We start from the raw sequence: 23,421 nt of genomic DNA, 5'->3' as shown, positions 1-23,421 counted from the left end.
GTCTGGAAAATCAAGGGGTGGGGGTGGTGTCTTGTTGAAGCTAATGGGAATGGTTTATTCATGGAGCTGTTGTTTCCCCAAATTGCAAATGGTTTATTTAGGAGCTAAGAAGAGTAGAGTGCAGGGATTACAGCCAGGTACTGAAATCTCACTGCTTCAAAATTGCAGTGTTTCTAAATTCCTTCCTGGGCCTACAGAAGGAACCAAGTGAGTTCCTGATTTGTGGTCTGGGGTTTCTTTTTAGGGATAGCTGACTGTGCCCTTTGCTTTGCTAATACAGGGAATTTATAAACTGATGTGTTTATCATTATTTAAGGCATACTAAATAGCCCCAACCCACTAGGTACAACTCAGGATAAAGCACTGAAGTCACAGTTGTCTTTGCTTTTATTGTCTTGTTTTTAACTGGAGATGGCAACCTTGGGCTTCTCTAAGGAAGGGGAAAAAGTGTTTTATGTAGCCCATATGGCTTTGGCATTTTTTTACACCTTTTCTCTTTCCTCTTATATAATTGTTTGTGTTAATTATGTTTCTTGAAAGTGAGACTCTTTCCAAGCGTAATGTAAATCTTGGAATTCCTGCTTACTTCCTGATTTGCTGTGAAGTGTTTGGAATTTGTAAGGTTTTGAAGCTCATTTCATACAGTGCGACCTCAACAGCTTCTCATAATTTGTCTAAAGTAACCGATTCCTTCTCTTCAAACAACATGATTTTCCCTCAGTGTAGAATCCTCACTTGGTGGAGCAGTCAGTGCTGAGATAGTTGCTTGTATAAGGGCAGAGTCAGAAGGTGGATTCTGTATGGCACCGCAGCGACAGGTGCATTTATTTGCTTGCTGTGTCCATGAGGCCAACTGCTCTTCATGATTATCTCCCCCTCTAGCCACCTTATGAAGTGGCTCTCTCTGGTTCTCAATCTGTAGGGTCATGACCTCTTTGGGGGTTGAAGACCCTTTCACAGGGCTGTCTGAGACGTCTGGAACACAGCTATTTATTTGCATTATAATTCATAACAGTAGCAATATTCCAGTTACGAAGTGGCAGCGAACATAACTTTACCGTGGGGGTCACCACAACATGAGCAGCTGTATGAAAGGGTCGCAGCGTTAGGAAGGCTGAGGACCGCTTTTACAGGTGAAGAGGCTGAAACTAAATGCCCAATAAGAGTTAAGGCAGTTTGCTTATAATGATTCTGGTGAAGCCAGGATTTGACTGTAGGTGTGTAACTGTAGAAAGCTTCTAGGATACTTCCATCAACTTTTTTTAGAATGAGTTGGAGATATCTTATTTGATTGGATATTAGACATTAAGAAAAGGATCTTTTGCTCTGTTGGTTTGCTTGAATGTCATATTGAAACATACGACAAAAAGAATCTGAAGAAGGCCTGTAGATTGGTAGCTGGTAGGGCTTCCCTGGAGATGATATAAGTTTGCTGGAGTGTATGTATTACAAGATTGGAAACTAACCTTGGCAGAGTGAGTTTGGAACCGTAAGTCCGCCTGCTGAGCCATCTCTCCAGCCTTATACTATAGAGTCTTGGAATGAAATTTCCAACCATGTGATAAGCAGATGGAATGAAAAATTCTACTAGTATCCCATCCTCACCCCTAGGTCTCAGGTCCCCTCCCAGTTAATTCAAAATATAGTTGAGGATCACATGAACTAGCACTAGGAAGCTCCAAGCCTCTTCGTTCTGACATGGTAGTGTCTAGCCTTGTGGCTGCTTAAGTTATCTGAGATTAAACTTCTCTCAGTTGTACCAGCCACATGTCACTGCCCAGTGGTCACCTGTGCTGCTGCCTGCCTTTCAGGACAGCACAGATTTAGAACACTTCTAATGGCATTTTCCAGCCTGCCTAAAAGGTTGAAGTGCTATGATCTGTTACATAATTAGTATATTACTGGACCAAGATGTAAAAAGTTTCTGTTTCCCTGTGGTGCTTAGCAGTTTTGTTTTAGATGACAGAATATAGCTGTGTTTTCTCTTAGCCTTTTAACTAAATCCAGATGGTCAAAGTCTAAGTCTAATGATTTTCTTGCATATTTGGGGATTGCTATGCTGTTAGCTCTTTCTAGGATAAAACTGTCAGCTTTCCTTAGGGCGTATACATTTTTCTGTTTCCTTTGAGTGTAGATCTGTTCTCCTTGCTATCTGGTTGATATCCTTCCTTGAGAGTTAAAGATGTCTCAGAGCTATATTCAAAACTAGACTCATTTTTCTTCCTTCCTTTCCTACCTCTCAAACATTCATTGCTTTTTTTTTTCTGTTTTCAGTGAGTGATGGCATTGTCTGTACATATAAAGTCTTGAAAATGTGGAACAATCCTTACATCCTCTTCTTTATAATATCAAATGTGTCGACAGGTAGTTAATTTTTCTTTATAATGGTTCTTGAATATGTTTTCCCTGCTTCCTTGCACTGCGTTAGTTTGTACACTGTCACCTAGCCTGAAACTTGTAAATACCCCTCATTTTGCCTGCCTTTGGCCGGAGAGCATTGACTTTCTGAATGTGCTGGTTGTCACTCTCTCCCTAGCCCTTCTGTGACTTTGCATTGCTTTTAGAGTAAAAAGAAAACTGAACAGTGATAATTCTTCAGCCTTATCTTGAGTCATGTTCTGTGAAACTGTGCTCAAACAGGCTGTCGTCCATTGGTCCTTGAAAATGTTGTTAAATCACTTACATTTTTGTGTATGTGCATGTGCCTATTTGTCTTTATGACGTGTACATTATTTGCTGAGTCTTCAAGAGCAGCAAGTGTTCTAAACCAGTGAGCGTCTTTGTAGCCCCTGATTCATTTATTGACGATTTATTTATTTATTGTGTTCATGTGTATGCAGGTGTGCGTGCCGTGGCTCCGGACTGAATACCTAGATATTTACTCATGATTCTAAGTTGCTGGTATTAAAAATTTCAGCTTAGAGTTTTGTGCTTTTCTTTAAAAAGATTTTGAATTTGAATTGTTATACATAAGGTAGTTAAAATAGTAATACTTAAATTGTAAACTAAATTGCTGTTTCTCAAATACACATAAATAAAATACTAATAGATTTAAAAATAGTGTAATGTTTTTAGATTATTTATGATGATTTCGTGGCTAGACTTACAGAATTACCAAACAGATAATATAAAGGTACCAGCTGTGTATTCCATTTTCCTAGTAACGGATTTCATTAGTGTGACACAGTTATATTGCATCAGTTTTTCCTTTGTCCTTTTGCTGTTCCAGGATTTCATCTTGGTATTTCTCAGATTTTATTGCCATTTTTCTTTCCTTTTTGGTTTTTCGAGACAGGGTTTCTCTGTGTAGCTTTGACTGTCCTGGAACTCGCTCTCGATCCAGCTGGTGAGATCTGCCTGCATCTGTGTCCCACGTGCTGGGATTAAAGGCGTGTGCACCGCAGCCTGGCTTTTGAGGAGCTGATAGTTTTGCAGATCGCTGTTCAGGTATCCTGTACATGCATTTGTAGGATTTATCCAGCGTTTTCCTCATGATTAGCACGGGAGGAGAGCCTGTCACTCTGACTACACCAGTGATACTGACCTGTGACAGTCAGTTGTGCTTTGTCAGATTTGTTCACTGCGCAGTTCCTTGTGTGAAGCCCTTCCCTTTGAATATTACCTTTTGTGGAAGACAATTTCTTTGTGTGGTGCAAGGAAAGCGGGGAGTTGTGCTCTACTTCCTAGAGGGGAGGGGTGTTCACGTAAGCTTTCTGGAAATACTTTGTTTACTGATTCATTCAGTCATTTCTACCACGTTTATTATTGTTTATTATTTTAAGCTATATGTGTGCGTCTGTGCATTGGTATGTGCACATGTGTGTAGCTCAGGTGTCCGTAGCCTTCAGTCTGTAGAGCTGGAACTCCAGGTGGTTGTGCAGTTCCTGGCATGAGTGTTGGGCCCCATCTCCAGTCCTGTGTGAGAGCAGTTCATACTCTGTCAACAGCTCAACAGTCTCCACACTCTGCATTGCTTTGACAAATGAGTACACGTGCATTTTGGGCTCTACTTCACTGCTTTTTTATTACTCTAGTTGTTCCAGCCTTTTTAATTGATTTCTGGAAATATCCTTATCATTACGAGGATTGATCTTTTTTTTTTTAAGCTTTTTTTTTTTTGTGGTTGTGCATTTGGTTTTAATTTCTGTTCTACAAGATGCTCCTGGCTCATCTACCATATTACTTTCCTTGGTCCCAGAACTGTCCATTCTCCTAGGAGCAACCACTCTCTTTTTGAAAAATGCTATTAGAAACCAGTATCCGGGCTGTGTGTGTTCTCATAGCTGAGGACATGGGTGTCATTGCTTCTAGGGCCTCTCAGGAGATAGAGTAAGAAAACATGTTTCTGTATGCTGCCATATAACTTATGTGTATAAGCATTCTAATGTGATGATCTGTATCTGTCTATATTAAGCTGCTTACTTTACCATAAGTGTATTTTCTAATGAATTTCTGCCTGTGAATTTTGAGAGGGTTTATTTGATATGGTTTTGGGGAACTTAGTAGCTTTCCAATTATTGATTACTAAGGGAGAAAAGCAATTCATATCTATGTCAAGTAACAGGTAAGTTGCTGGGTCTTGGAATGAAACCAAATACAGCAAATAGCAAACACGGTAGTGTTGTTGATTCTTGGTTGGCTTCACTGCTAATATGCTGGAACCCAGGTAGCTGTCTGTGAAGGGCCACACTCAACTGAATAATTTAGCATTTACTTACAGATAGTTTTCTTTTTAGAGAGTAATGTAGTTTTGAGAATCCTATCACTTTAAGTTGCATTACTTTCTCTGTAACACAATGGGGAAGAGAAAAAGGCTTTTCCAAATAGTTGGTTTTATTACCTATTTTAAAGATTGGTTACGGTGGTAGGGATGGCTATTGTTGACTGTTAGGTTAACTTATCAATTGTTTCTATTTATGACATAATTAAGAACTAACTCTAATTGGCCAAAGCCTTCTACTTCTGAAGCTCTAGGGTGATGCAGTCATCTTATTAAGCAACCTGAGCTCAATTTATTACTATCTAAAAGGACATGTAGGTGTCTTTAAAGATTAACAGCTATCAAAACAGTTACAGGATAGTTGTTGATATAAAGATAGAAGTTTTGTTTTTGTTTGGTTATGAAAAGGAATATACTTTGTTGTATGGAAAGCCACTTTCAATTCAGTATAATTTTCATTGTTCTGTAAGGAAAGGATTTTTTTTCCTTCATTTAGGAAAACTGTCAGAGACAATTATTTTAAGTTGTTTTGATAGGGAAGCTTCTATGTCTTGGAACTTTCAACTATAAATAACTCTAAACATACAGAGTTAGTTAATGGAGCTGCTCTATTTCTTCAATTGTAGATCAGTCAGTTCATTATGAAGATTAATACTGAATTGTGACACTGAAGCAAAGCTTTACTGATCTCTTCACACTTATCTGAGTGAAAAAAAAATCTCAGAGAAATAGAGCGACTCATCATCATCATGGTTACCAGTCTCAAAACATTGCAGAGAAATCAAGCAAAGTTGTATCAAAGCAAGCCCCAGTCCTCCTGCCTTCTACCCCTACCTCCTTGATGCCTCTTGTAGTGCTCCCCAGACTGTTTTTATTAAGTATCCCTACAAAGAATAACTCGTAAGACATTTCCTTAAAGACTAGTGTTTTTAATTTTTTTAAAAAGTTTTTTTTTTTTTTTGAGTTAAGATCTCATATGGCCTAGACTGTCCTTGAACTCACTGTGAGGCTGAGGGTGACTTTGAACCCCTGATCCTTTTGCCTCCACTCTCCAGTGCTAGAATTAGCAGTGGGAACCAGCATGGTTGTAGTGTCATTACTGTTTTAAAACTCTAATTTTCTTTGAAGATGTGTGCATTATTCAAGCGGGTTTTGCGTTAGACTCCATAACGTACTTCCTTCACTGAAAGAAGAGTCTAAGTTGATGTTCGGGGTGACATACCATGTATGTCCCATTCATGGCCGCAGTGCTGTCTGCCGTCAGCTCAGGAGTGCTGCTTCAGAGCGCTGTGGCACAGGGCTCGTGAGTGTGAAAAGCTCTAACTAAAATATCTGCTCAACAGCTCTCACCTCATAGGGCTTTAATGCTAAACTTTGGAGTCTTTAGACTCTGGCGTCATAGAGACTGTGACTCCTGGGTTTTTGCTGCTTTCATTGTTATCCAGAGTCTTTTGTTTCTTATTTTTGGGGAATCTGGCAAATCTAGTACCTATTGCTCTATCTCCCTGATTGCAGGGTCTTTTGTAGTATATATATATATGTATGTATATGCATTTTCATAAATGCTAATTAGTAATTTATTTTGTAGGGTTTTGTTTCTTATACTAATTAGCTAATGAATACCTCTGGCTGATTATGCAGGATGAGCCTGAGAAATAACTGAAGACATTTTGGTCTACAATATAACTGGCTTGTGAGGACCTGAACATTAGTGGTGATTTAATAGTAGTGATTTGTCATTCTGCTTTAAAAAACAAAGTTAAAAATAGTTGAATATAGCCAAGTGGTGGTGGCACACACCTTTAATCCAATCACTCTGAAGGCAGGTAGTTCGAGGCCAGCCTGGTCTACAGATTGAGTTCCAGGACAGCCAGCACCACACAGAGAAACCCTTTCTCAAAGCAAAGCAAAACAAAACAACCAAAAAAACAGGGTTGGAGAGATGGCTCAGAGGTTAAGAGCACAAGAGCACTGGTTGTTCTTCCAAAGGTCCTGAGTCCAATTCCCAGAAATCACATGGTGGCTCATAACTATCTACAGTGATATTAGGTGCCCTCTTCTGGTACGCAGGCACACATGCAGGCAGAATACTGTATAAATCAATCAATCAATCAATCTCCAAAACAACTCAAAAAGCTAAAACAACAACAACAACAACAAAACACCCCAAGAAACAAAACAACCCCTCTCCCCACAAAAAACAGAGTAACTGAATCTGTATGAAGGTCAGAAAAGGTATCTCTTACTTTTGAGAGCAGGTAGGCATTAACTTCCTATTAATTCAAAGTACAGGCTCTACCCTTCGAGCCAAGCCACTAGCAGAAAATGTGTGTCTTACTACTGGCCTAGGCTGGTGAGGCTTGAGTCTTGAATGGATGGTCATCCTGCATTCTTGCGTTGCAGGTGTGTACCAGCATGCCACATACACACAATACACAGCACAAATTATAAGTAATTAACTTTTTCCCCCCCAAGGTAAGGTTTCTCTGTGTAGCCCTTGCTGTTCTGGAACTAACTGTGAAGTGCAGGCTCACCTTCAACTCAGAGATCTGGCTAATTCTGCCTCCTGAATCCTGGGATTAAAGGCGTTTGCCATTCTGCCCTGCTCTTTAATGTGTGTGTGTGTCTGTCTGGGTCTGGGTCTTCAGAGGTCAGAGGCGCTGGATTTCTACAGGTGGCTGTGAACTACCTGATGTGGGTGCTGGGAACCCAGCTCGGGTCCTCCAAGAGCAGTATGTGCTCTTAAGAGCCGAGCCATTTCTCCATCTCCACAAATCAATGAATCTTTAAAATCTTACTCCAGTGTGTACTAGTCATCTAAGTTATAGATGAACATAACCAAAAAATAAGTGTGGAATAGGACACTTAAAATACTGTGGATTTAGTATCCCTGCAGTTCTCAGAAGTGTTGTGTTTCCTTGACTGCCTTGATTATATATTTTGTCAAGGCACATTTTCTTAATTGGTGCTACTCTTTGATACTGGAAACAGTCCATTTTCACAGGAGAGAGGACAAGGAAAGTGAGTACCCTGCGCTGTCTTTCATTTTCCACCTGTAGGCTTCTTCCTTTTTTCATTCCCATCTCAGTGGAAGAAATGTCTTCTTCCTATCTAAAGGTAAATTCTCTACTTCTGCTTAGAATGCTTACTATTATTTAAAACATTTGTTCTAATTTTAGGCTGTAGAATAGTTGCAGAGTAAATAGTTTCTTATATTGCTCACCCTGCTCCCCTTGTTGCTAATACCTTATATAACTGTAATTATATATGTAATTTTCAAGAGTAAATAAGCAAAAGAATTACAAGAGTAAATAATCAACATTAGTATAATATTACAAATAAGCCACAGACCTTGTTGAAATTAGCCTAAGTTTTCAACTGTCATTTTTCAGTCTCGGGGTCCTGTCTAGGAACCTGCACTGAATTTATTTTAGCTACTGTTTGGTAGCCTCTTTCTCCTCTTCCTCCGCCTCCTCATCATCTTCCTCTTTCTCCTCCTCCTTCTCTTCTCCTCCTTCTCCTCCTCGTCTTCTCTTCCTCCTCCCCCTCCTTTTTCTCCTCCTCCTTTTTTTTCCTCTTCCCTCTCTTCTTCCTTCTCCTTTCCTCTTCTTTTATTTTTTTGAAGCAGGGTCTCACTATGTAGCTCAGAGTGTCTTGGAACTCACTATGTAGATCAGACTGTCCTGGAACTCACAGAGATCCCTCTGCCTCTTCCTCCCAAGTGCTGGGATTAAAGTTGTGTGCCCTACGCCCAGCTTCCATCGTCTTTTGTACTCTGTAAATTTCCTTGTCTTTCATGAAATTTATACTTTTTGACAAATATAATCAGTTTTTAGACTGTTCCTTGGTCACTGTTCTGCTGCTGTGAAGAGACCACATGTCAAGGCGCACATACATATTTTCTCATACATGAACAGTTTCAGAGGTTAGGTCGTTATCAGCGTGCTGAGCGTGGCAGCATGCAGGCAGACATGGTGCTGGAGCCTTAGCTGAGAGTTCTACACCCTGCACTCTAGGCAAAGAGAGAGAGGGATGGAATGAGGGAGAGACTGAGAACGAGAGAGAACATTGGGCCTGCGCGGGCTTTCGAAACCTCAAGCCTAGCGACACACTACTTCCTATCCTTCTCAGATAGTGCCGCTCCCGGATGACTAGGCATTCAAATACATGGCCCTATGGGGTACATTTATGCTCAAACAACCTCAGACTGTCTTAATTTCTGTCTGTTTTGTTTTCATGATTAGTTCGGGCTGACACATTTTTTGGCAAGAACACCATGGAAACAGTGTGTCACCTTTGTCATAGTTCCTTGGTCTAAGTGTGTTTTTCCACTGTGAAGTTACTGTTTTTCCTTTTTTAGTACATTGTTTAAAAATCTTGAAAACCATAAAGATCCTTTTTTTTTTTTGGTCAAAAATTTGCTCGATATTTGAGCATCTATCAAGTGTGTTTGGTCTGTAATGTTTATCTGATGGTCTGTGGTGTTTATCTGATGATCCTGTTTCCCACTCACCACTCTAATCTCTGTTCCCTTTTGGAGACAAAAGTCTTACTCTTACTGTGTATCGGCTCTAATTCAACTTGTAACCCAAACTGGCTTCAAACTTGAGATCCTTATGCCTCAGCCTTCCAGTTATGTGACTATGTGAATGGTAGTTGAGCACAGTGTGTGCCGGCTTGCTGTGCAAATGTATGCACACAGATGTGTGCCAGCTTGTTGTGAGCTCTGGGAAGAAAACAGAGGAGGATGTCAGCTGTTCTGCTCCCTCACCCCCTACTTCAGTCCTTTGAGGTGGGGTGTGCTTAATGACTTGAAGCTGGCCCAGAGGCCAGGAAGCTTCAGCAATCCTGTTTGTTGGCACTCCCCTCACCCCCAAGTGCTTTTTTTTTTTTTTTAAAGATTTATTTTATGTATATGAACACTGTTTTCAAGCACAGCAGAAGAGGGAATTAGATTTCATTACAGATGGTTGAAAGCCACCATGTGGTTGGCTGGGAATTGAACTCAGATCCTCTGGAAGAGTGGCTAGTGCTCTTAACTGCTGAGCCATCCTTCCAGCCCCCCCCCAAGTGCTTTTAACCCATGGTGCCATCTCCATTTTTCTTTCTGTATTTTCAGTTGTGAACAGCTTTAAATAAGGCTCTTTTTCCCATTTGCTTATGTTGTTTGCTTATGCCTATCTTGCTAGTCTGTTTCTTTAAACCCGGCACTGTCATTTTGTTGCTGTTACTCAGTTTGTGCCAGCTTTGGCAAACAGTAGCTCCTGCAGGTTGGCACTGTTTTCTTTGGATATGCCCCCCCTTTTTTTTAACTTTTAAAGAATTTTCTGACACCAGGTGATATTGCATCTCTTCTGTTTTTCTTGACTCATGCTTAGAGTCAACTGTTTGTCCCAGAACCCTAACACACATATCTGCAGACATATTAAAAGTTTGGTTACAGACCAACACCACAGGGTTCATTTAACATTTTCTTATTTCTTCCCTTTGGCCATTTGAAATGTAGTTCCTAATATCTATATTTTCTTTCTTTCCTTTTGTTTTTTATTGTTTGTTTGTTTGTTTGTTTTGTTTTAGACAGATTTTCATATAGCCCTTAGGTGTCCTCAAGCTCTGTACGTGCCTTGACTGCTCTTTCTGCCTGCCCTTCCCCTGCTTGGGTTACAGATATGTGCTCGCTGCCCATTTGTGCATTCTCTTTGATTTCCTTTTTCTCCCTGCTTTCTTAGTTACCTGTTTACAACGTGGATTGGCTTGTTAGTATTTCTCCCTGTCAGTTTCCACTCTACTCTGGTGAGGTAGTTTTGCAGGGTATGTGAACAGTATTCCGGCTCTAAGGACCAGAGTTACCTTAAACTGTGTCTAGTGAGGTGGCAGTCCCTCTTCATCCTGCAGCTCGCAGTTCCCACTCCTTCCTTTTCCACTCCACTCTACCATCTTGCCACCCCGTAGGTCAAGTATCCCCTTGGTTCAGAGCTAGGCTTCCTGTGTGTTTTACTATTTTCCCCTTCGTTCATAGATAAAGGGGAAAAAATGGAGCTTGTTAGACTTTGTTTTTTTTCTGTGAGCAGTTACACAGTTTCAAACATGTCCTGTCTATGGCTATGGGCCACATGTAGCCAAGGATAAATGTGGCCTGACACAAAAGTGTAAACTCAAGACATCATGAAACTTAAAAAAAAAAAAAAAAACAAAACTAAAGCTTAACTACAAGGTTCTTGAACATGAACTTATGCATGGTAACATTTTACAAAGTAAAGGTTGGACTTGTCTGGCTTAGATGGAGTGTAGTCACTTTTGTATGTATGGACATAGGTGGTTTTCAGTGTTTGACGGCTGCAGAGGATGCTGCAGTGTGCATTGTACATTGCTTTTTTAATTACTATTTAGTCTTGTTATTACAGATGAGGTTTTTTTTCTGTCATTTCATCCACTGATTGCTGTTGTATATGTAGGCTATTTATTGATATTTGAATATTTTGTATCTTGCTACTTCAAAGAATTCTTTTCATTTTGAATTAGTTTTATCATTGATTGCCGGCCCCCCCCCCCCCGCACATTCTGCCTATTTGCAAATAGAGATACAGTTCTTTATTATTATTCTGATTTCTTTTAACTGGTTGGATTGGTCAGTACTTCGAGTACAATACTGAATAATAGTGGAGATGGTGGAAAATTTTGTTTTACCCACTCTTAGAGGAAATGATTGTTATTTCTTGCATTCTCAATTTTATTTACTCATTAGTTATACATTAATTTGCCTGCATGTGCACTTGCATGTCAGAAGAGGGCACCAGATCTCATTAGATGATGGTTGTGAGCCACCATGTGGTTGCTGGGAATTGAACTCAAGACCTTTGGAAGAACAGTGTTCCTAACCTCTGAGCCATCTCTCCAGTGATTGTTATTTCTTTATCAAATAAGACATAGAACACACATCGTATACTAAGAGATTGTCAGTTACATTTCTATTTTTTGACTATTTAATTTTGAATGGGTGTATCATTTTATCATCTGTACTCCATCTCAGTGTGTATGGAAAAAACTATGTTATATATTAATGATTTTTTTTCTAATATTGAACCAATCCTGTGCTCTTGGGCTAAATCCTACTCAGTCATTTTGAATTATTTTCTTGTTACAGGCTGTTTAGTAACTGAATTTTTTTATTTTTTTTGTGTATTTTGAGATGAGAAACCCGTTTCCTGCACTGTAGTGCCTAGCATGATGTCTTTCAGTTCTCTGTGATTGTCTCCGTGATTAGGGAGAGTACTTTTGGAACCTTTGCTTTTGTGCTTGACTGAGCGCTTTTATGTGGTGACTTTCTCCATGCAGGACTGGACAGATTAGAAGCAGGAATAGCTCATTAAGCTTTTATCAGGTGAGATCTGAGAATTCTGTCTTACTTAGGAAGCCGTCACATCCGTTACCAGAATTAAAGTCTCTGGGCAAGAGGTGTGCGCTCTGGTTTGTCTTTGCTTGGGGAGGCCACAGGTCAGAGACATTTTGGCTTTAGACATCTTTGATCAGCTTTCTTCTGACAGTTCAAGTTGATGGTCTTTTAAAATGTTTCCTACATATATATGGTTTTATAAAACAGTTTTCTTCATTCTATATAAGGGCCTTTTCTGATTTTCTTAGAAGCATTTACCTGTATAATCAATAGATAATTCATGTAGCTGCATATAGTTTTATAACACAAATTCTAATTACAAGTAAGTTAATTATGCTGTGAGATATAAGAATGTCAGTGGATGTCACTCTTTTAACTGAATGTTTAATATGTGCCTAACACATTTCACTTTTAGGTATGTCTGACTGCAATGATGCTACAGCTCTCGGTACAGCTTAGCCAGCCACAGAAGAAGTCAAGTCTAAAGTTGAGGTGATTGGGGTGCTGTTTGCATTGCTTTGTAAAGTCAGCCTCTGTTAATCAAGGCCTCAGTTGAGATTGACTGAGGTGTCTGAAGGTATACCATTTAATAGTACACTTGTACGTAGTGACAGGATAAAATGACAGAGGCTGCTTTGTGACAAGGAGTGACTTAGATCTGCTTTTGATGACCTAAAGCTTTTTTAAAAAATAAAACTGCTTTGTTGAAATGAGCTCATAAATAATAAAAACATCACATTGCTAGGTGAAGGTATCTATTCTGGCAAACACTCGCCCAGTCTGAAACTCTAGAAGGTAGAGCTTATTTGTCACATCAGAATGAAAATGAAAGCTGTCCAGCAACTTATTTAATATATATAATGAAATATGGCAGTGGTTCAACATGTCTATCAAAATGCTAGTAGTGTTGGTTGCCATAGGTTGCTCACATTTTGGCTTAGCTACTGCCATGTGCGCTTGCTCACTGAGTGTGCACCTGAGTCCGGGACAGAGCTTTTAACTGCTGCTGAGTGCCATACTTGAGACCCAGCACACCTGCAGTGAGAAATACTTGTTCTGACTCATGGGTTTGTTTGTTTTTTTTTTTTCTATTGAAGGTTCTAGAATTGATTCTGGTGAACCACCATACGGTCCACCGTTGTAGCTCATTAAACTAGGGAGAAAGATATAAATAATTAGGGAGAGAAAAAAAGGATGAAAGAAAAAGATGATCAGCTCTTGTAGTTCATTAAGTGGGGAGAAAGATTAAACAGTTAAATTTTATTCTTGAGTTCAGGTCAGTGCAGTTGTTTTTGGCACATCGTAATTAAGCTCCAGGCAGTGCTTTCTCTTGTCCCACACAGATCTTTAGAGTAATTCAGTCACATAATTAAAGTAGTTGCTATTTTTCCTATTGTTTTGGTTGAATAAACCTAACTTTCAGACAGATGAAAGACTGACTTAAAGGATCTGGTAAGGCAAGAATACAACATGAGCTGCATATGGTGGCACACCCCTGTGATCCCAGCACTCAGGAGGCAGGGGCAGGCAGAGCTCTGTGAGGTTGAGGCCAGCCTGGTCTACAGAGTGAGTTCAGGAGAGCCGAGGCTACACAGAGAAACCCTGGCTCGAGAAAACCTAAATAAATAAATTAACAAACAAACAAATAAGTATATAAATGATTAGTGAGAAGAAAATAATTGGGAGGATTTTGAGTGTCAAGTTGAGGAGTTGGCTTTTATTTTACTGATATGGACAGAGACAGACATGTTGACTGTTTATCATTATGTACTACAGTGTGGACATGTGGTAAATGAAGTGTGGCAGAAGGCTGAATGTGGCAGAGAGTGCCCATTTACAAGGCTGGTCAGAGGCAGCTTTCTGAGGATATCAAATTTGAGCAGAAACTTGAAAAAGATAAGAGTCATGCAAAAATCTTAGAGTAAGAACCTTTCAGGCAGGGAAGCGGCAAAAGCAAAAAAATGGGATTGTGTGCTTGAGGAACAGTGTGGCATTCTAGGCTGTATGTGGTGTGGCTGAGGAAGGAAGGGAAGGGATGTTTCAGGAGGGAGCTAAGACTGGCAGAGTAGACGTGGCAGCGACGGGCAGCAGATGAGTGGTTAGGTGAGGGTCTGAAACAGTCTCGAGCAGTGAGAGCCTGAAGACACATGATGCTTAGGGGGACAGCCTTGGGGTCAGGCACACGCCTTTGCGACAGTAAACAAAATGGACGAAATTCCCATATGTGTATGCAGATCCAGTAATTACCTGGATTTAACCTGCCTGTTTTCTTCCTTCGTTTATAATAATAGGGTTAGAGTCCTGTGTATTGACACCATAGAATTATGAAAATGACTTAAATGCGGGGAGAAAGAAAGCTATAGACATTGATACTTACATCTATAATTTAGCTATCTTGATTATGGTCTGTTGTAGAAAAGTAAGGCGTGCCCACAGGTACAGTAGTGAGGAATTTACTGTGGTAAACTCAGGTGTCTCTTGTGAACGGTTGGAGAATTGTCTTGCATTCAGGTGTGTGTGGGGATCTGAACTGTTTCTGGATTTCAGTTTCCCTTTGGTGTATTTATAGATACATGGTGGTACGCTTTAGGGTTTGCTCCCACAGCTGATCACAGAATTCATTTGAGTTTCGTGTGGACCTGTCCAGCTAGCCTGGGCTTTAACCAGCATCTGTCGCAGGTGTGGGAAGCAGTGTCATGTGGGTGCTCAGGAGGCTCTTCAGTTTTTGGAAACACGAATGTTGGTAGAACTTCTCCAGTGTTTGCCTATTAGTCTTGAGCGGAGGGTGATTGTAATGTCTTCGTGTCACAGTGTATAGTGGGTCATACTTGGTTTTCTAGCATCGTTAGCTTTTGCTTATCTCCCAGTGCTGGGGATTTCACTCAGGGCCTCGAGGGTCCGTGCAAGGCAGGTGTTCCACCCTGAGCCCCATGCCCAGCCTTACACTGGATGCACCTTTTAGTGATACCACTTTATTCTAGCTTAGATTCCTTTGCATGTATGGTGAGTGTTTGGATGCATGTGTGTGTGTGTGTGTGTGCCCCTGCCACAGCATATGTGTGAAGTCAGAGGGAGATAGTGGGAGTTGGTTCTCTCTGTACAGTGTGGGCTCCACGGGTATCTGCTGAGCCGTCTCACCAGCCCTGGTAATCTCCTTACAGCGAGGGACACAAGGTTACGGGAGTGAAGTGGAAAGGGGCGGACGCCGACCTGAGCTCCGTGTCCTTTAGTGCTGGAGCCATACTGAGCTGACACTTTGCGATACATATAGTCATCATTTTAATGAATTGTATTTGTATTAATGGTGGAGGAAAGTTCACAGAATATTTGAATTATGAGCTTATTAGAATTGCTTTGTCTTTGTTTGGGCAAACAGAAAAAATGTGAATAGTTTTATCTGACACAAAAGGCATTTTTCTTCTGGTTTGGAGCAGTCTGTGTTTAGTCCACCGGAAACTGAGGCCCTCCTGTCAGAAGCAGAGCCAGAGCAGTTGGGCTGGTGCACTCGCAGCTTCTTTTCCTCTCTGTCTCCTGTGTTCACTTCTGTTTACTCAGACCTGACTGAAATTAATCCTACAAAACTGGTGGAAATTAACTACTAGAAAGCAGGAAAAAGAAACCCAAGCCCTACTGAATATCAGCAGTGACCTAGATGTTAAAATATTTTGGGTCTTTCTATTACATTTTCTAAGAACTTTATAAAAATGTGGTAGATTTAGGAAACAGCTGGGGAAGCTTTTAAGCTCACTTTTATATCTTTAATTTGCTGGCTTAGTGGTAAAATAGGTTGAGTAATTAAATTGGGTTGAAATTAACCTGTTAATTTGGTTGTTAAATAAATTAAACTGCTGTTAAATGATGATAAGTGCCTTATATAGTTGGCAAGGCTGTAGATAATTTCTTTATAGAATCTATAAAGATTCTAGGTTTTTTTAAAAGTATGTTTTAGAAATTAAGTTTTCCTGTGCATAAACTTGTTTCTTATACGTATTTCTTTTGCGTTATTAAGTTTCTGGCCTTTGGGTGAATGAACTTCGTTAATGACACTGGTTGTCCCTATGACAGTCTGCTCATTAGTGCCTGGTTGTCAAATGGAAAGCCTTTTGTAACATCAAGGTCTATTTTCAGGATTTGGGAAATGTGAATAAGCCAGAAAAATGTTACCTGAACATTTTAAGCCTTGGTCTTGGCAGCTATAGAAAGGGTATAGACTGAGTGTTGAGAATGAGCAGAGGTGCTGTGTAAAGTTGGACTTAGTGGACATTTGGTTGCCGGGTTGGCCAGTGTGAGGAGTAAGGGGAGGTTAGCGTCTGAGAAGCAGTTGTAGAAGTGAGCAGGGGACAAGCTAAGTAATCTTGAGGAGCCGTGCTATTTTTGTTCTGCAAGGAAAGCTTGCAGGAGAGCTGAAGGCATGGGGGTGTGCCCTCTTACGGGGCAGCTGCAGTGGGTCCTTTGTAAGAAAGGATTAGATGCTCACTGAGGCCTGCTAGTCTGAGGAGTTTACACAGCAGGCTGCAGACTGAGTTTCTCAACCTTGACATTGTTAATACAGTTGATCAGATAATTTTAACTCATAATTTCAGTCATTTTTGAAGAAACGATGTATTATGAGGTTAATATTTCAAATCAGTATGCCAGATTTGAAGCCTAGTTTATCATGGCTAGCTGACCTCAGAGGACTTCCTAAAAAGAGAAAGCCAGAGGGTAGTTCCGCGTGTTGGTGTACAAGAAGCAGGGAGACTTGAAGCACTTGCTGTGAGAGACGCAGGTCGAATGTGGGCAGCGCTCGCTGTCAGCCCTTCCTCTTATGGGGCTTCATCTGCGGGGGGTGCATTGTGCAGTTTAATTCCTTAACCTTCGTAGGCCCTAGGGGCCTCACTGAAGTTGAGAACATTATATTTATCTTTTAGGCAGCTGTGAGTCTTCAGAGAAATAATTCATGTAATGTCAGAGTCAGGAACCTTTAAACTCGGAAGCTGGCTTCAAAGCATTCTGATATCTGGGAGTTGGTAAAGCATATCAGAGTTACCACAAAAACATTCCTAAGAACTCTGGAGGACCTTCTTCTGTTCATCTGCTGTTGAGTCTGAAGCCAGCTCACCAATCAGCTACTCAGAAAAAGAGGCTTCCTAAAGCTATCTTTCCCTGAAGGTTTAAAATATGCAGGCTTTCCCAATATTGAGTGAGGACCGCAGCTGACCAGCCAAACAAGTCAATGAACAAATGAGAAATCCATAACTCTTGGCTGAAGTCTGATTTGACAAACCACTCACGTCCCCATTGCTACTGTAGACTCCTGAGATGGGTGGTAGGGGTTCTTCTTCTGTGACTGCGTGCATCCCAGGCACAGCCGTTATTTAGCTGTTTCCATGTTTGGATCCTCACTTGGAGGCTTTGCTTGGTATTCCCCGACTCTGGATAAAATGGGGTGTTTGATCGGGGTGACAAGACACCACATACCCTGCCAGACTGTTGCTTGGGCAGAGCTTTGCCTTCCAGGAAAAAGAATCCCTTCACTGTTTAAAAACGGTGAAATGGGAGCGGCGCATGGTGACCCACATCTTAGAGCTTGGGAGGCAGAGGCCGGCGGATGTCTGTGAGGTCAGCCTGGTCTACAGAGGGGATTCCAGGAGAGCCAGAGCTACACAGAAAAACCCTGTTAGAAGGTTAATTCTCTTCTTAAAGTATATTCAACTACATATGAATCGAGTCAGCTACTACAAAAATAAATGCATTTTTCCTGTCAGCATAAAAAATTTAGTTGTGTAGAGTATTTGACTACTTTGATCTCTTCCTTACGCGTGACAGTGAATTTAGAATGTGCTTAGAATTAACGGGGCATGAAAGAAAGGAGGCACAATTTGGGGTTGCCCTATGAAGTAAGTGGCAAGTGTGATCAGGTTTTTGTCTGCAGACAGGTTGGCTTTTAAGAGACTGTTTCCAAAGACCCGGCTAGATAAGTGTGTTCCTTGTACTCAGTCCTGGGACTGGCTCATTGGTGGCAGGCACTGTGTTGTGCTCACTTGCAAAAGCTAGTTGTGAAGTTTTAAAGAGTTTGTAAACCAGCTACTCTTTAAAAATTTTAACTGTATGAACTTATAGTCTGGTTCTAGAGAGATGTCTCGGTGACTAATATTTGCTGCTCTTCCAGAGGAACTGGGTTCAGTTCTCAGCACCCACATTAGATGGCCCCAAACTACCTGTAATTCCAGATCCGGGGGATCCGATCCCTTCCTCAGGCCTCCATGGGCGCCCACAGACGTATGGCATACATGCGTGCAGAACTCTAATTCTTTACACTTACAGCTGAGGCTAGGGAATGAAGCTCTTTTAAGAGCCCGTGTCCGACAGAACAGGGCCGTGCAGGGAGAGTCCAGGAGTGTTTGTTTTACTTCTGTTTGTGATGGTGGTGGTTTTTCAAGACAGGCTTTCTCTGTGTAGCCTTGGCTGTCCTGGCACTCATGCTGTAGACCAGGCTGGCCTTGAATTTAGAGATCCACTACCTCTCCCTTCTAAATATTTGGATTAAAGGTGTGTGCTACCACTGCCTGGCTAAGTCTAGCAGATTTTTGTCGTTGTTGTGTTTGATTTGGTTTGGTTTCTTGAAACAGGGTTTCTCTGTGTAGCCTTGGCTGTACTGGGCTTGCTTTGTAGACCTGGCTGGCCTCAAACTCACAGAGATCTGCCTGCCTCTGTCTCCCTGAGTGCTGAGATTACAAGGATGCACCACCACACCCAACTAGCCCAGCGGTTTTTAGACACTTAAAAAAAAAATTCTTCCAGAGGATACTCTAATTTTTTTTTCCAGTGTTATGATCAAATCCAGGGTCTCGCTAATAAATCTCTTAATTGCATTCTTTTGGATTCAGGTCTGTAGGTTAAATGTCATGTGCACACATTTGTAGTTGTTCGTCATGGTTTTGGTAACTGCATTGCGAATGGGACAGTAGCTAGACTCGGTTGACAACATTAGGAGTTACTGACTCTGCCGTGACAAATACTTATCTGCTGCCATTATTTTAGTGGTTATCCTTGTTAAAATTTAAGACGTATGTAACGCAAAAAGAGGCATGATGGTGGCGCCTAGGACTTGTCATATGCCTTTTCTCTAAATCAAGGAGTTTAGATTGAGTGCAGTGAGACAGCAGGTGTTTTGTTGTTGTTTGTACTGTCATCACGGTGAGTATATGTGTACACAGGAGGATAACACACGTGTGATGTATCAGATCATGAAGCGTTAGGCTGGCAGGTAGTAGGTATGCATACATCAGTCTAAGCTTTTATAGTTTGGTGTTAATATGGCCTTTTCTCTTTCATTAATTAATTTGTTATTTTTTTAATTTAGGAGTCTGCCATGGCTCAAGAGTCTCCCAAAAATTCTGCAGCGGAAATTCCAGTAACTAGTAATGGAGAAGTTGATGACTCCCATGAACATGGCTATCCTAGGGTAAGAACACTTTACTTTCTGTTAATGCAAAGAATTGCTGCAGGTTTTTGCCAGTAATCTGAGGTTGTTATGAGGAATACTGGGTAGGCTGTCATACTGAGTCTCCAAGGTTGAGCTCCAGAGCCATAGCTTTGCTGTTTAGCTCAGCAATAGGAACATAGAAACATAAACTAAAATTTTATGTCATTAGCCAGAATGACAATGTATCTTAGAATTCTATGTCATTAGCCAGAGTGACAGTGTGTCTTAGAATTTTGGCATATAAGTTATATAGTTTTTTTTTTTTTTAGTTTCATAAGAAAAAAATAATAAATCTAGTATTTTACCCCTTTAAATATTACTTATAGACATTAACATATCCTTTTTAAATTTAGCATCATATAACTGCTGTTTGAAAGTAAGGGGTTTCTAAGTAGCTGCTCTTGATTTTGCTGTTGTTTTAGTTATCCTTCTGTTGCTGTGATAAGTACAGTGACCAAAAAGGCTCCTGGAAGGAGGGTATTTGGGCTCTGGTTCTGGAAAGAGAGTCCACGCTGGGTGGGAAGCATGGTGGAGAGTAGGAGCAGAAGCTGCCGGTCAGATCCCTCTCCACACACACAAGGGTAAATTGAGAAGAGGAGGTGCAGCCTCTCCAGTGGCATACTGCCTCCAGCGAGGCTCTGCCATAAAGCCTCCGCAGCCTCCTCAAGCAACCCTGCAACCCGAGTGTTCAGATACACGAGCCCGTGGGGCACATTTTCATTCAAACCGTGAAAGCAGTTAATATCCTGAAAGCGGCATAATTGGCTGAGAAAGAAACTAACATTTGAGGTGCATTTGTGTGTGTGTGTGTGTATGTGTGCATGTGCTGGGATTGAACCTGAGACCTTGTGAATAATAAGCATATACTCTACCACTGAACTACCACCCTAGCCTAGTGCATTTAATTTTGTTCTGCCTCTAAATTTGGAATTCAATTAAATGTGTTCTAATGGAACAATATGAGATTGGCAATCATTTGGGTTCAAACTTCAGCTGTGTCATTTCTTACACTGTAACCTTGAGCGTGTTTCTGTTTGCATAATAAAAATAGTTACTTTGATGAGGGTATTAATAGTGAGATGAGTAGTGTGCCTTCTGAGGCCAGAAATGATAGTGATACTTGTTATTTCTGAGTTAAACATTCTTCTAATGACATTTGATACGAGTGTACAACTTCAACTAAAAATATGGTTTCTATGGCCTTAAAAAGTTAATTTTGTTTTATTTTGCTTGTTTCTTTGTTTTTTAGACAGGGTCTCACTATATAGCTCTGTCTGGCCAGGAACTCACTATGTAGACCAGGCTGGCACTGAACTCACAGAGATTTAGGCTTGCTTCTGCCTCTGGAGTTCTGGGATTAAATATACACAGCAGCTGTGTGTGTGTGTGATTGTATGATTGAAAAACTAGTAGTTGAAAAGTTGTTAAATTATTTTAGAGTTTAGATACGCTTCTGCTTCCTACTTGAGAATGAAGTATGTGATGTTTTAGCTCAGCACTCTCTGTCTGTGTCACTCTAACTTGCGTGGGCATTGGCCTGTGCTTTGTAAGTTGGTTAGCATAGCCTTGACTTCTTTCATACCCGCCAGCGGCCCCTCTCTTTTCTGACAAGCAGATAATTCTTTGTGCAATGCTCAGTGTCTGTCAGGGTGGGGAGAAACTTACTTCTGGGTGGGAACTACTATTTTAGATTGTTCTCTGTGATAGTCTCCACGCCTGATATTTATCTTAGTGTTTTCTATGGACAGAGTGCTTGAGAATGAATAATTTATAAGGAAAAGGTTTACTTAAGTCACAGTTCTATAGGCAGGACGTTCAAGATTAGGTGGCTGCATCATACTCTCCTGTACCCTGGCAGGTAACACCACTTGGAGAGTGTGTTGTGAGTGGTAACTAAGTGTGTGTGCAAGGGAGGAGGAGACAAACAGTTTTAACAACCTGTTTTTGAGAGAATCGATCCACTCACGAGAAAGCCGCCTGTGCCTCTCAGAAGCCTCCCTTTAGCACTGCAGCATAAATGACAGCATAATGTGTCCAGGGACAGACTGTGTTCACAGTAGTAATTTCTTTCACTTGTCTGTGAGTGGCAGCAAGGAAGCGCTTCGCCTATGCAGTCAAGGTCACTTTCTGATCTCAAAGTTTACTCTTCGTTCATATCAAGTTCTTTTTTTGGGTGTTGTTCTACAATTTATTTCACTTCATCTTAGAAGGCGGAAAAAGGAAAAACATGTTTGTCTCAGAGCCCCTCCATATTGGTGTGAACTTTTATCAGTGGCAGCATTTCGGAGAAGCAATACATAAACCAGCACATCCTGCCTCGTCCCACAGAGAAACAGCACCCCAGTGTGTACGTCCACTGCCCCCTGCTCTTTACTGAGCGCGTGTGTGCCCGAGTCTCACATCTTTGAGAGCCTTCAGTTAAAGTAGCCTTTCCCCAAGAGTGGAAGCAATGTTTCAGAAGCACCTTTTGACTGTCTCCAAGATCTGTTCTGCATACGTTACCCTAGATAGTAATTGCTTTATCATTTCAGTTTCTTAGTTAATGAACAAGAGACTGTGTTTAACCTGGAGTCTTTTATTTTAATAAAAACAAAATTTTACAGAGAAAATAAGTGTATTATGGTGTTAATGGTAAAGCAGTCTCACAGACCTAGATTCCTGAACAGAGATACATACATCTTTGCTGCTTGCTTATCTAGAGTCTTGTAGTAGTGCTTTTGCATTACAGCCATAGTGCTTTCAAAGGATAGAATCTCACATGATCGCAGAATGGACTGAGCTGCAATGATTTGGTTGGCCAGCTGGTGTCACTGTGGCACAAGCAGTGCATTTACAAAACTTACTAAAGTTGACATTTTCATTTCTCACCGCAGATTGTGTATTTTTATCTGACTTTGTGGCTTGTTCTGAGAGGCCATCCTCCGCATTCACATCTCTGTAGAGACTGATGGGAATGCTCCTGCTAGCAGTCCCTTAGTAGCGCTGTAGTCCTTGGCTCATGTGTGAGTAACTCTTGGGATGGGCAGCAGTGGTCCTGGTCTCTCAGGGGCCACTTCTGCTCTCACAGAACATACTATTCTTTTTTCCTAAATAAAACTTTTGAACTGTATACCAACAATGGATGCTATTAAAAAGTACTAAATAGCAGCTGGTGAAATGGTATAAACCTTCTAATCCCAGCTTTGGGGACGGAGGCCAGAGGGTCAAGGTCATTCTCTGCTACATAGTAAGTTCAAGGCCAGATTGGACAACACGAGACTGTGTCTCAGAAACACAGTAAACAGCAAAATAGAAAGCAAAAATGAAATACAGTGGATGTTGTTACCGTGTTTGTTAAACAGTACCAGACATTTGCCAGTTGTAGCTTGAGGTAGAGAGGTAAACAGGTGTCACACACGGCTAAGCTTCTTGTCAATTCAGCTGTGATTGTCAGGTTAGGGAAGTTACTTCATTAGATAGGGCAGAGATGGAGCTTTTCCTGTGGAATATCCAAAACAAATACAATAGTTTAGGTGTTTGCCATCTCTGAACTCTTTAGTATCAAAATTTCCACTTAAATGTGGGGAGTTACAACCGAGGGTCATCAGATTGTAAACGCGGACGGCTAACTAGTTCAGGAGGAGCTGCTTAGAGACCTGTGGCTCTCGATGCGCTATTCTCCAGCAGGCAGAGGCCCCGGCGTGGTTAGGTGGCATTGCTAGCACTCCACAGCTGTGCCCGTGTGCTTTGACTGTATGTGCAGTGACGGGCAAGAATTTTCTCATTTCCTATTTCCAAGCCTGGCAAAATGTCTGGTGTGTAATAGAGTTTTCATTTCATGAGTGGTTTGTGAATGAACAC

At 41.0% G+C, this 23,421-nt stretch overlaps 1 protein-coding gene across 5 annotated transcripts in view; it reads left to right on the top strand.

The window, feature by feature from the left end:
* Arfip1 (ADP ribosylation factor interacting protein 1) overlaps positions 1-23,421 on the top strand; it is a 65,838-nt gene that overhangs the window by 1,261 nt on the left and 41,156 nt on the right. For 2 of the 5 annotated variants that reach the window (XM_060378512.1, XM_021643873.2), the window contains exon 2: positions 19,459-19,560. Coding sequence is in view for 4 of the 5 variants with exons in the window: in XM_021643873.2 (XP_021499548.1) it covers positions 19,468-19,560 (93 nt within the window). In the remaining variant the exon portion in view is untranslated. Of the gene's footprint in view, positions 1-12,528; positions 12,691-19,458; positions 19,561-23,421 lie in introns of those variants that run through there. The other 3 variants (XM_060378509.1, XM_060378510.1, XM_060378511.1) reach the window with 3 other exon arrangements.

Source organism: Meriones unguiculatus, chromosome 2 (genome assembly GCF_030254825.1).
Source record: "Meriones unguiculatus strain TT.TT164.6M chromosome 2, Bangor_MerUng_6.1, whole genome shotgun sequence".
Taxonomy (NCBI): domain Eukaryota; kingdom Metazoa; phylum Chordata; class Mammalia; order Rodentia; family Muridae; genus Meriones; species Meriones unguiculatus.
Note: the sequence above shows the minus strand (reverse complement) of the source record. Positions and strands in the feature narration are given on the sequence as shown.